At 40.1% G+C, this 13,537-nt stretch overlaps 1 protein-coding gene across 1 annotated transcript; it reads right to left on the bottom strand.

The window, feature by feature from the left end:
- Nucleotides 1-2,152: 2,152 nt before the first annotated feature.
- Nucleotides 2,153-8,424, bottom strand: LOC121515911 (mRNA decay activator protein ZFP36L1). The gene is made up of 2 exons (XM_041796860.1): nucleotides 8,218-8,424; nucleotides 2,153-6,301 (listed from the first exon to the last, which is right to left on the bottom strand). The coding sequence occupies exons 1-2, from the start codon at nucleotides 8,269-8,271 to the stop codon at nucleotides 5,099-5,101; spliced, it is 1,257 nt and encodes a 418-aa protein (XP_041652794.1). The 5' UTR covers nucleotides 8,272-8,424; the 3' UTR covers nucleotides 2,153-5,098.
- Nucleotides 8,425-13,537: the final 5,113 nt, after the last annotated feature.

The following is a 13,537-nucleotide window of genomic DNA, read 5'->3' as shown; positions in this document are numbered from 1 at the left end:
AATTGAAAAGGTCAAAATAAATAAATAAATAATAAAAAGTAAATAAGTAAGTAAGTAAGTAAGTAAATAAATAATAAAAAGTAAAAATAATCAATTGACAGTTTAAAATATGAGATAAAAAGTCATAATCATAAATTGAAATGCTCAAAATATTAGATCAAGTTGAAATTATAAGTCAGAAAGTCAAAATATAGAACAAAATTTTCAAAATATGAAATAAATGTAAAAAAAAAAAGATTGAAGTCATAATTGTGCAATTATATAATTGAAAATATGAAATGAAAACACAAATGAATTTGTTTTCCCTCATTTCTTCTGATGTAGTTATTTTTACTCTTTATTATTATTTTTTTCAACATTTTTAAAGCTTAAGGATATTTCATATCATTGAGGTTATGTTAACATTTTTATACAGCAGGAAATCTGCAGACCTCATATTCTAGGCCAGCTATAATGAGAATATGATATGATCTTCCAGGCTGGGTGTAACTGTACCACGGGCCCGATTTGGCCCCCGGGCCTTGGGTTTGACACCCCTGCTTTAAACCTTAAAACACACAATTCAAAGCTTAAGGATGAGGATAAACAAGACTTTAGCTGACATAGGTATGATTGTTTCAGTTGTAAAAAGCAGAAATGCTCATTTCTGCCTGTACTGTTAATGATATTATGGTATTTGCATCCCTGACTGCTGACTTGAGTGAATTTTCTCTGTTGCCATCAGGGCGTCGTCATGTTGTACCTGATTGTAAAACTAATCATTCATTCCCTCTGCAATCAGATGATGAAATGTTTCTGGCTCCTCGGGTTTTTATATCTTGTACAATCTTTTCTCTTCTACCCTGAAAGAACCTTGAAGAAGATTATTCACCGTTGTTTTGTCAGCCTAATTTAAACCAGCATTCATTCACAGGTCTTTTGTATTTTAGCTGACACATATTGTTGCTGTCACTGTGTTTGATCCAGTGTTAATTTTGGCAGCTATTTTTAACTGTGGTCTTAGTTTTAGTCTTTAAATGAAATGTCTTTCAGTTTTGGTCTCATTTTAGTCATTTCTGTCCTTTTAGTTTTAGTCTTGTTTTAGTCGTTTTCAGTGGTTCCGTACTTAAGCGGATATTTCCTGAAACAATCCCGTCTTTACAGAAAACTTTTTTAAATAAAACGGTGGTTTCTGTGTGGACAAGGCCTGAAACTGATACCATATCATGGTAGTTTTTTCTCTGCACCCTGCCAAGCCTGGGGTCCCTGCTTTCAACAGCTGAGAGGCAGAATGGATATAAATGCATTGTTTTTTGACAGATTTATTCACAGTGGAGAAATATCACGGATTTTGAATGTCTGACGAAAACTACATTACATTTTAGTCTAGTTTTAGTCATTTTAAAGAAAACTTAACTTAGTTTTTGTGAGTTTTAGTCATCTCAGATCTATTTTTGTTAGTTTTGTCTAGTTTTTGTCATGGAAAAAAAGGATGTTGACGTACAGTTTTAGTCAGAGTTTTACTCGACGAAATTAACACTGCTGTTGTAAGAGGTTGTATATGCCAGGCATTACTAATCATTCATCTCTTTCTCCAGTACTGCAGTTGATATAGTTTTACCCTTTTTCAGCAGAAATTGTTTAATTTTCAGCTGTTTGTTCGCACTAGTATATGTCTTGAGGTTATTTTGTTAGTGTTAACAAGAAAAGAACGCTAAAATTTCTTTTAGATCTCTGTTTATATGTGTTGACTTTTCGGTAATCGATTGCTTCAGCCTAGGGGCTGTAGTGAGGAGAGTTTGCGCTCTGTTTCTTCACTTAATACAAATGAGTGAAGAAGGCAGTCACATGCGTTTTTTCCTGGTTCTTTGCTCACAGCTTATATTCTCTTTTTAAGGGTACAACACTGACCTTCACCAAAGTGTGTTGGATAATAGAGCATGCAGTTAATTGCAATTTAAAAAATTTAGTGCACTAACTGTAGATCTTAATTAATTAATCCTAATTAATTAAGATGAACTCAATTAATCTTGACAGCCCAGAATAAAAAAACCCAAAAGATTTCAAAGAGATACTGACAACTGGAGTGTTTATTTGTCAAAGGCTTTATTTGAAATCATGATGGACAAATATATTAAGATAAAGAGCTAGGATATCAAGATAACCCCTGGAATGTAAACAATAGATGCACTTAAATTATGTAAAACACAATATCAAAACACAATATAGGCTTCACTTTGAAAAAACAAAATAAATAAGACTTTAATTTAACAAAAGTAACAATAAAGGCTTGCTGTGAGGTTGAGCCAACAACAAGCTGAAACAACAAGCATCTCTGGACTCATCAGGGCAGCTGGAGTCGGTTTCATGACAAAAACAAACAGAAATAATCTTGCCTGATTTCGTTTGAACTCACTTTGATTCCTCCTGCCGCTCACAGAGTTAGCTAGCGAGCTAGCGTGCAACAGAGGTTGGCCTACGAAGACATTGTCGTCAGGGCAACTCTGATAGATAAAAATCAACTTTAAAGAAAGGTCACATGGTCACCTGTTTGTTGACAAAGAAGATAGCACACAAGATTTTATACACAGGGAAGTTTCCACACAGAGACCCATTTCTGATGGTCGTGTATTTCTGTAAGGTTCGCAGGCCTCGGCTGAGTGGAACCCCTCTTTTTACACATGTTCAGGTGACAGCACTTACAGTCAGGATGAGAGGCTGGATGGAGAGGAGGGTAGACTCACAGCACGCTCACACCAGCCTTCAACCAAAGTTCAGGGATGTTCTCAGCGGTCGCTTAGTGTTGAAACTGTGCAGCGGTGGAGCAAAAATGCAGTGAGTCTTGATTTCTGACAGGCCTTTAAGCCAATAAGGCAACATGAATAAAAGAATGCCAAAATGTTCTCTCCCTCCCTTTCACTCCTCTCCTCTCCACCCGCCTGTTTAAAGCTACCAGTCAGCGTAAAACAAAACAGACATCATGAATGCATAAAGCATCCCTCCTGTGGTCTGATGAGGAAATGCATAAACAAAGCAAACACACACACAAAAAACCCAACAAATAAATAAGTCTACAAAGCTCTACAAACAGTAATAGGAACACTGTATTTCAAACATGGTGGCTAAAGGCTAAGCTAGGTGTTAGCAGTAATTTCTAAAGGGTTAGGGGAACTCTAACATCACCTTTGGTCACTAGAGTCAGTATGTCGCCTACATTTGTGCTATTTTTGTTACTAAGGCAGTTAGTGAGTCATTGCCAGGCAGTAAAAATGGCAGACAGATACAATCAATTGCCTTTCAATCAATAAAATAATCAGTCAGTGACATTACAAACGGAGACAGCAGTGGCTCCAGCAACTCTCTCACTCATTGCGGGAGGTTCAAATAAGTCGTAGAGCCCTGGATATGACCGAAGTGCTGGCACTGGTTATAAGGATTAGGAACGGTTGGTAACACAGCAGTCATAAAAGGGCCGAACAGCACCTCACTTCAATCAGGATACAGGAAATTCTCAAACAAACTTCCCACTGAGCAGGGACAGCGTAAGAGCGAGCTGTCGAGGCTGAGTCAAGTACCCTGCAAGTATTCTCTAAGAATGGGTATACAACAGTATACAGCAGTAACAATGGCATAAAAAAACATAAAGAAAAAAAGAGAAGTCAGCTAAAACTGGACAAACACTGAGCAGTGCTACAACTGCTTGGATGAGAAATGCAATATGCACAAAGTTAGGTATGTTTACCCGGCTGGATTCAGGGAAGAAAGCTAACGTTTAAATCTGCTGTGACTTTTAGCTTAGCTGGTTTAAAATGTCTGGGTTTGGGAGTGTGTGTGTGTGTGTGTGTGTGTGGGGGGGCTTAGATAATATGTATGAAAGCTGCTCTCTCTTGGACCCTGTTTACACCTTGCTTTAACATTTGTGCTGGATATTTAGACACCAATTGGTTCTATCTAGTACCCCCTCATATAGTGGTCCTCAACTGGTGGGTCAGGACCTTAAAGTGGGATGGGACACCATTTCCAGTGGGTTGGGAACAAATTGCAAAAAGTCTACAATGTAAAGTACTTTTTAAAGGTGTGTTTGTTTTAAAGGTGTTTACTTGCACACAGTCTTTCTGTTCCTGAGGAAATAAACAAATTTCCATCCTGTCTTTGGAAAATAGAGCAAAAAAAATGTGCTTTTTGCATGTTGTTTTATCATGTCTGTCCAATCATATTTTGTCCCATTAAAGTCCAAACTGCATCATTTGTCATTAAATACATTTTAAAAACTTGGGCCATAATCCCTCATAAGGAGGTGGTGGAGGATCCTGATGTCAGACCAGTGGAGAGTCACTGCCCTAGTACAACACTTCCTTCAATGGCATGTTTAGTTCAATATGATGGAGAAAAGCTGTTAAAAAGGCACCTCTAGCCTCTTAACTTGTGGTTAACACACCTCTATTCATTAGGACTGTTAGCAGCTTCACTGCACATGGCATAAAGAGATGCTTACCCACTAGTTAACAGGCTAGTAGCACCTTTTTAGCAGCTTTTCTCCCTCATTTTATCATTAAAAGCCATTCAGAACCCACCAACACCTTCTTAGCAGCAAATCGCAACCTATATTGCTTCAGTTTTTCAATCATAACCAACCATAACATTTAATGCAAAATGGGGCAGTTTAAAGCTAAAATGGAACAAAAGCTCTCAAAGAAGTAAGACGGAGGAATTTCCTAAATAATAAAAGCACATTATAGACTCTTTGCCACATGTTTTTTCCACATACACCTCTACGACCTACTCAGAATGTCTTTGCAGCCCACCTTTGGGTCTCCACCCACCATTCGAGAGCCAAGGGGTTAGAGATACCTTAAATCAAACTTGTAGGGTCCTGGTTTGATTGCAGTAACTCCTCTATTGTAAACACTAAGTCATCAGCGAGGCTAGAAATAAAAGAGCTAGAGTAACACAAGAGACAGGAAAAGTAGGGATTACTTTTGCATGTCCTTGATATGCTATCTTACTAACCAGCCTGGATGTTAATGCATTGTTTAAACAGGGTCATGGAGATTGTGGTCACATGGAGTTAAACAGTTAAGCTGCCTTTCCCTGATTCAGCCCTACAGTAAAACTCTTCCTACTCGTCTGACACAGACAGGCGGCTAAAGATCGGCAGGCGCCGGCCCTCGAAGCTTGGTGACTCTGTGCCACTGGAGGAAGAGCTGAGGGAGCAGGAGGAGGTGTAGCCCTCCTCAGAGAGGGAGTCAGCTGAGGAGCAGCGCTGCAGACCAGGGGGGGCGTTCAAGGAGCCTGGTCTCTGCTGGGGGAGTTGGAATGGAAGGTTTGGGGTTTTGGAGGTGAAAGTGGAGGAGGGACACCTGGAGCTGACAGAATCTGGCACAGCATAGAAGCGCAGCGCCGGGTCACTGCTGTCTCCTGCCAGGTCTATGCCAGAGAACGGGTATGGGCAATGCTTCAGTGGTCCAGGTTCAGGGAAGAGAGGAGAGAGGAGCTCTGGGCTTCCTGTGGAGGACGGAGGAGGGGAGACTGAGGAGGCTCTGGTGAAGAGCAGCGAAGACGGCTGCAGCTCCTCCACTGGTTGAAAAGTCTGTGGAGAGGAGGAAAAGCCTGCAAAGCTGAGGCTGTGACGCAGCAGAGGAGGCCTGAGCTTCTGTTTCTGAGGTGCCGCAGCAGGGTTACCAGCCAGGACTTCATCGGCGTTGTGGATGAAGTGGCAGCGGGCGCCGTACGGGCAGAAGCCGATGGTGTGGAAGGTGCGGCAGGGCTCCGTCTTATACTTGGGGTGCCTGCTGAGGCCTCTGAGCTCGTCCATGCCGTGGGCAAACTGGCACTTTGCCCCATACTTGCAGGTGCCGCTCTCCTCAAAGGTGCGACAGAGTTCGGTCTTGTAGCGGGAGGAGATGTGAGGAGCAGGGGCTGAAGGCCTGGAGGCAGAGGGAGAAGCAGCAGAGGAGAGGGAGTTGTTGCTTATGCAGAGCCCCGGTGGAGGAAGCAGCACCATTTTGTCCTCTCTAACCGCCGGGCTGCTGACGTTGCCTTCGATCATGCTGACCGAGCGGTCCACCCTGAAGGGGATGTGGCTGAGTGTGGAGCGTGGGAGCTGACCCTCTCTGCTCCACTGCTGAGTGGAGGGCATATTGAGCCCCCAGCAGGCTGACTCATTCACCTCCGAGCTGCTGCTGTTGAACTTGGAGTTGGGGAGGGTCACGGGGCAGAGAGAATGACGTCGCTGGAAGCCGAGGACTCTCAGGCTGTGCTGCTGCCGTTGCTGCTCTGAGCAGGCGGGAGAGCCATCTGTCGCCTCCAGGCCGCGGAAATTCTGTCACACAAAAGGAGAGGAGAGAATAGATGTGAGCTTTGTGCATTCCTGGAGCGCTGGAGCGAGCCTGGCAGGGCCAAGTCAAGCTGAGAGGAGATTTCAAAGCCAAAGAAAGGCACTGATAGAGCCAAAGACATTTTATGATGTTTGGTTTTTGAAGAGCTGAGCATTGGCAGACTGCATGGTTATTCAAAGTTTGAATTAGTCAAACCAGAAAGTAAAGTTTAGCTTGATTTTCACGACACATCAAAGCTGAAAAGTCCATTTCTATCTCCATCAGCTTTTTTTTCTCTCTTTTTTAGAATTTTAAAGCAGAGCTACTTAACCCATAAGAGCCCACAACCATTTCTCCTCATAGCAGAATTATGGCGGGGCATTACACAGACTCAGTAGACCATGTGCAACACATTCTGACTAAAAAAAAACACCTATCTCTAATGCCAAGGATAGGAAATGTTACTTTTATGTCAAGTTGGGTTTTTGTGGTTATTTTATTATCATCTATTATTGGAAAAAAAAACATTTACTCTCCAGTCTTGATTGCTAAGTACTTTTATCTTTTCATTCATATTCATACAGCATAAGCCAAAATCAGTTACATTTAACAACAAAAATCTTTTTTAATGGGCTATTTTTCAACACAATAACCTGGTTTCTTTATGGCATCAATGCTTGTGTGCTAGAATGGCGAAATAGGGGCTTTTTAACCCCTTTTCACCACTTTTTTCTCACTCTATGTCCCTTTTTTCCATTTTTGTTTTTCTTTTTGGACCCAATTTTCGTACTTCATCTAGCCCGATTTTGCAACTTCATTTTCCTCTTTTTGCCTTTTTTACACTTTTTAACAGCTTTTCACCATTTTCCACCAATTTTGCATTTCTGTAACCCATTGTTGTCACTTTCCCCCATGTTTGCCTATTTTTAAAAAAAATCTACAACTGTATTTTACTTTTAGCCATTTGTTTCCACTTTGAACTCAGTTTTTGACCTGGTTTTACAAGTTTATCTGGCTTTTTTTAAAAACCTGTTGTTGCCTCTTCGACCCATTTTTGTCACTTTGAACTACTTTTCACAATTTTCTTCACATTTGTTCTCTTGTTGCATTTCTATATGTGTATATATATATATATATATACATATATATATATATATATATATATAATTTTTTTTGCCATTTTAATCCCATTGTTGCATCTTTTGAATCCTTTTTACCACTTCTTTCTCCACTATTTTATTTGTTTGTCTTAAAAACCTCTCATTGACCTATAAGAGCAGCTCTCTATCGGTTTATAGCAGAAAGACCAGCAAAAGTAAAGTAGCACTGAAATCTCCCTTACATAAAATAATTTTGATAAAAAGAGACCTAAATAATGCCTGTTAACTCTATGCATGCATTAAGTGGGTGTACAATGATGGTCAGATTGTTTTTACTACTTTTTAAGTCACTCTTCAATGCTAAAAACTGAAAATATATGGACAACTCTGATGTGAAATCCTCCGTTATAGATCTGAGAAATACAGCACAAGTGAATACTGTCACTCAAATGACAGAAATCACAAATAAATGACAGGAAAATTAAAATGTTGGACATTTTTGGTACACTTTTGGAGAGCTAAGAGTCCAATTGCTACTACTTTTAAGGCTTAAAATCCTGATTTTGTATGAAAAAGAATGTGCCAGACATTAAATCGTTCTTAAGACCTCGTTGAAACAAGATTTGATGCTTTTTTATGTTTCTTGGAAGATATAAAGTGTTTAACTGAAGTGTAAAGCTGAATGTGCAACTGCATGGAAGACGTTCAGTAATGAATGAGATATTAAAGGGTACAACCTTGGTTTGTTTATTTCTTTAAAGACTTCTTAAGTTCACTGACAATGGTAGCAGGCCATAGAGAAATGTAAAAGCTCGTCTCACCTTGCAGAATTCTTCATCCAGTTCCAGGAAAGGTGTCAGAAAGTCGGAGGGCATGATGAGCTCCACCGTCCTTGCCGAGTGAAGGAGCTGGGTGTCTAGTACTAGTACTCTAATTTCTGGTCTAAGGAGAGGCTCGCCTGTTCTTGGGGTTGAAAGAGGTTTTTGCAGGAAGGGAAGAAGAAGAGTGAAGTGGTCTGTTGTGAAGGAGACAGAAAACACCAGCGAGACCCTGAGAGGAAAGTTCCCTGACCATCTGTTGGAATCTGCTTAAATAGTTGGGGAAACCCACCCGTGCTCTCCCGCCCCCCGCCTGTGTTCTTCAGGGGGGCAGGGCTGTGTGTGTTAATGTGTGGGTTAGGAGGTGGGGGGGTTGGGGGAAGGGGTCCTGCATTGTAATGGTGTGCTGGGGGGCAGGGTGGGCACAGAAAGAAGAGGAGGGCTCTGAATGGAGCTACTTTTCCACCCATTCATTACCAAATCCTTAAAGATGCATTCTTCTCCCTCTAACTGGGCGTCCACTCACTTTGTGAGGATCGATACAGCTAAGCAGATAATGACAAGTGTTGCAAATACCAACACATTCACTGTCATTAGTGCTGGAAAAGTGCAGAAAGCTGTAGGACATCTTTAAAAGTGTGTGTGACGTGTATATTCGCAACATTTTTACAGCTCTGTTCACGTAAGTGCTGCACGATCTGCCGGTAATTGGATTCTACCGGACAATATTGTGATTATGATGTAATGCATGGATGGTATCATGAGAATACCTGCTTGATTATTAAGGAAATGCAGAGAATAAGGACAGTTCTGAAGTCTGCACTTCTCAAAAAGGTCACAATTTGAGAGAAAAGGTCAAATATATGAATTTAAAAGGTCAAAATATGAAATAAAATGTCAAAATCCTAAGTTTTTTTTAATCTTCAAGGTTCATTTTACTCTGCAGACCTCATTTGGGCGAGCCACTTCTAATTAAGATATGAAATGATCTTGTGGGCAGGGTAGAACTGCACCATGGGCCGCATTTGGCCCCCGGGCCTTGAGTTTGACACCCGTACAGTATGACTTCCAAATTCACTTCATACTTCCTGGCAATTCTAGCCCTATTGTAACCTCAAAGGCCCTTCTGCAGGTAAACCTTTAAAGTACTACTCAGCACAAACACAATTGCAGCCTTTTATGCAACAATGCTATTGCACGGCCTGGCATTGTGATTGCAATTAGATTAAATATGCAGCTCTACTTTACATCAGTGTCTTTTCTTTTATATATTTTTGCTGCGAGTATTGTACTCCAGTAAAAGTACCAACACTGGTTCAAATGTGCCTAAGAAGAAGTGAAAGTACTGGTTAATAAATCTACTCACATAAACGTTAGATAATTTAAAGTATACTCAAAGTACTGAGTCGCTAGTTTTGGCTTCCCATGGGGCTTTCACAGAGAACGCTGATCTTTCCTTAACCCATTAAAGCCCATCGGCTTTGCTTAAAAGTTCATGCTAGCCATTGCCCTTCTATAAATACAGTTTTAAATGTTGTGCATGCTTTTTCTATCTATGATATGAGAGTAGACAGCTTTGGAAAAAGTCTTAAGGGGAAAAAAATAATCCTCCATGTCACATGACATTGAATTTCTGATGCATTTTTATGAAGGACTGAACAGAGACAAACCTCACAAGAAAAGGTCATTTTCATGCAATAATGAAGTTTTTATGATCAATAATTATATAGCAGCTAAATCATGAAAGTCTGTAGAATAGCCTAAAGATGTTCAGTATTTAGAGTCTGGAGTTATTTGTCTGAGACAAATAACTACTTGAACAAATATATATTTTTTGAGTATCTCATTTCATTCATTAGGTATTTTTGGAAACTGATAATCCACTTGAGGGCATTTTTATCATTTATCAGATCATATTCAGAAGTTTTTTGAATAATTTATTGAGCATATTGATGAGATAGTGGTATCATAGAAGTATGTATCAAATATGTGACAACAGGCATTAAGGGGTTAAAATGATTTTACACAGGAAGGCATGGTTCTTCTTTTTATACCATGACAGGATCTGGGCAAGCTATTTCAGCACAGTTCTCCACTACAACAGCTGACGAATAGTTTTCATGAAATAAGCATATCATGCAGATTGTAGTTTGCTTAATCACATGCCTCTAGAGGACTAAAGTGATGGCCATAAGCTGACCTGTCTCCAGAAAGTTGAAAGTTGGTAAAACACAGATTTTTAGAAAGGCGGGGAACTCTGAGTGAGTGATGCTGGCTGCAAAGTCTAAGAGGCGCTATCCTCAATCAGAAATGTCCTGAAGAAGTGTTGTGAAGTCCTGATCCTGACAACAGTACAAATATCAGTCTGCATCACATTTCTAAATTTGGCAAGTCAAATGGAGCCAAACCAGTACCCAAGTGAAAAACAGTTTTCAAGCTGAAAGAGCAGGCTGGAATTCCCATCACTAGTGTCTAGGTCAGATTTTCCCATTTTTGTTTAAATTATAACTATTAAACAGTGACCATCTTTGGTTTCTCCTCCTACTCCAGTCTCATGCTGCTTGTGAACTCTAAAACACCCATGTGCTGAAAATGTGGTGTGAAGTGTCGGACTAATAGGTCCAGGTGCACCCCGCCCACCTTTGTGACTTTTGTGAAGTCGATGGATGCCTTTGAGGCAAAATGATGTCACAAATCTAAACTCAGTGAAGAGGTGATGAGGCACAGGCCTGATGTTTTCTGAAGCCTGTTTTCATCATTCATTTACCCACAATTAAATTATTTTTCATCACAAACACATAGGTGTCGAAGGTGACTTCCTTTACACGATCCAGTAATTTCTTTCTCTCCTCTGCTGAATATAAACCACAATTTCAACCCTCTGAATCAATTGCAGTTTTGCTGTTATCCCTGTTTGTATTTTGCAGCCATAATTGCACATTCATGAGATAAGCTGTCGTCCTGGCATAAGGGTCGTTGGTGATCTGACCACTCCTTCAGAAGAGACGCTTCCTCGTCACAGTGCCCATTTCAAAGCATGACCATGTTGAAATGCAAATTCAGATCGGTATGCATTGTTCAGAGGGTGAGAGACAAAAGTTTCACTGCTGATGAAGCTTCCAGTAAAACTGCTGTTGGTTTGGATGAGGTGATGAATGTCCAACCAACAGAATATTCACTTTTCACACTCAGACTCATTGACACTGCTGATGATGTGCAGGTCTTTCTCTGGTTATCCACTTATAGCCTGCTGTGTTATATTTGATACATACTTTTATGATACCTCTACCTAATCAATATGATTGATAAATTACTAAAAAAAACCCTTCTGAACACAATCAGATAAATTATATAAAATTCCCTCAAGTGGATTATCAGTTACCAAAAACACCAAATAAAGCAAATCAGATACAAAAACTATATATGTGAAATTGTATCTTTTTGGATTACAGTCGAAAGTAAAAAAAAAAAAAAAAAACATTTGACTTGCAAAAATTGAGAATTTTCTGGCTATAATTTGTGTTTCCAGGCTTTAAGGGCTTAAGTGTCCATTACATATAGGAGAAAAGAAATACCTTGGTTATGATTTTCTTGGAAGAAAGCACCATATGATGGTAACTGTTTCCTGTAGAACCTTTTGTGTTTAAAATAGTGATTTCACATGTGCACAACCTCCTGAAAATTCACCAGAATAGTGTGTAATTATGTGAATGCTAATAAGGGAGAGGCTCTTGTTTTATTCCACCTGTAGAAGAAGACTCCACTCACATCATGACTGTCCATAACGTTGTCCCGAGTATTTCAGAGTTTGGTGCAGCGGTTGCTCCTTAACCCTTAGAGCACACAGCTGTTTTTTTCACCATCATGTCTTGTCTGGACTTTTTGTCTTATAAAGCTTGTAAAACATCAACCCTGTGGTGCACAGTCACGCTCTATACATCCTTTTTTCAGGGCTTTAAGAATTTCTCCACTACAGTAAAGTCACATGAATTTTTAAAACATTATAGGACTCTAAAGACAAAAGAAAAAAAACATCAGAATTTGAATTTCAAAGATTTTTATTGATAGCACAGTAAACAATAGTGACTAAGCTTTTTCCTTGTACAGACTTGTTCTCCCATCACTTGTGGGCAAAACAGTGAAAAAATAAACATTCTGACTTTTTAACGGTTTTCAAAATATCTACATAAATACAGAAAAAAATCCATGCGCCTTTTTTCAGTTAGATTCATTTGTGCCATTCCTCAAAGCAATGGATGCAACAACTTGCCACTGGTCGACAGCCCTTACCACAATGCATTGGGGGTAAACAATACGGCGATATCCATGGCAGAAAGCCAAAGTAAATGATCAAAAATGGATTAAAAATTGATTAAAAGGCGCTTACAATCAGATCTTACACTGTGGATTTAATTTTTAAAGATCCCATAAAGTCACCAAAGTTGCTGGCTTGCTAGAACAATGTCCTTTAGAGCTACAGAGACATTGAGAATAGCAAAGGAACAGCAAAAAGTTCAGCTTTCAGAGGAAATAAAGAGTGTCTATGACTTATTGTTTAAAAGTTATTAACATTTTATAAATTGTTGTTGTATACAACAACGATGTCTTCAGTGATCCCGGAAAGTCAACCAAGTTTGGGACTCACCAGAAAATGTTCTGTAAGAGCTACACATGCATGGAGAGCATCTTTAAAAAAGGCACAAACCAGAGCTAGTTAGTACCTACAACTCACAGTTCAAAAATGACCAAACAATTTACAAAGGGGTTAACCTGTGGCACGGATCCATGCCACGTGAGCTCTAAGGGTTAAACACGTCGACAATATGATGATGAACCGCTGTGACATCACCGCATGGAGTCGGGGTGGATGCCTCCAGAGCAGGACCATTCTGGGCGTAATTTGGCTTGACCCAACTGGTGATGGAAAAATATATCGGCACGGCTTGGTTTGGATCGATGCGACCAAAAGTCGTAGAGGAAAAGCCCCACAGGTTACCTCTCTTTCTAAGGCTCTCCTCCCCTGATCACTCTATTTGGCTGGATGTCCAGCTCTTGGAAGAGTCCTTGGTTGTGCCAAACTTCTTCCATTTGAGAATTATGGATGCTACTGAGATCTTGGGAACCTTCAGAGAAGCCTTACCCGGATCTGGGTCTTGCAACAACCCTGTCTCTGAGCTCTGCTGCAGCTCCTTTGACCTCATGGCTTGGTTTCTGCTCTATCATTGTCAGCTGTGAGGCCTTCTCCAAATCATGTCTGATCAATTTACTTTACCACATGTGGACTCTAATCATCTCAGCAAAGTTTGGGAGAAACCTGAGCTAA

Source organism: Cheilinus undulatus, linkage group 2, assembly GCF_018320785.1.
Source record: "Cheilinus undulatus linkage group 2, ASM1832078v1, whole genome shotgun sequence".
NCBI lineage: Eukaryota > Metazoa > Chordata > Actinopteri > Labriformes > Labridae > Cheilinus > Cheilinus undulatus.
The sequence above is the reverse complement of the archived record's forward strand: the minus strand, read 5'-3'. Positions and strand labels throughout refer to the sequence as shown.

Coding starts and splice junctions, on each gene's coding strand:
- LOC121515911 (XM_041796860.1), bottom strand. CDS start 8,271: ATGCCCTCCGACTTTCTGACACCTTTCCTGGAACTGGATGAAGAATTC. Junction 6,302..8,217: donor TGGATGAAGAATTCTGCAAG/GTGAGACGAGCT, acceptor TTTGTGTGACAG/AATTTCCGCGGCCTGGAGGC.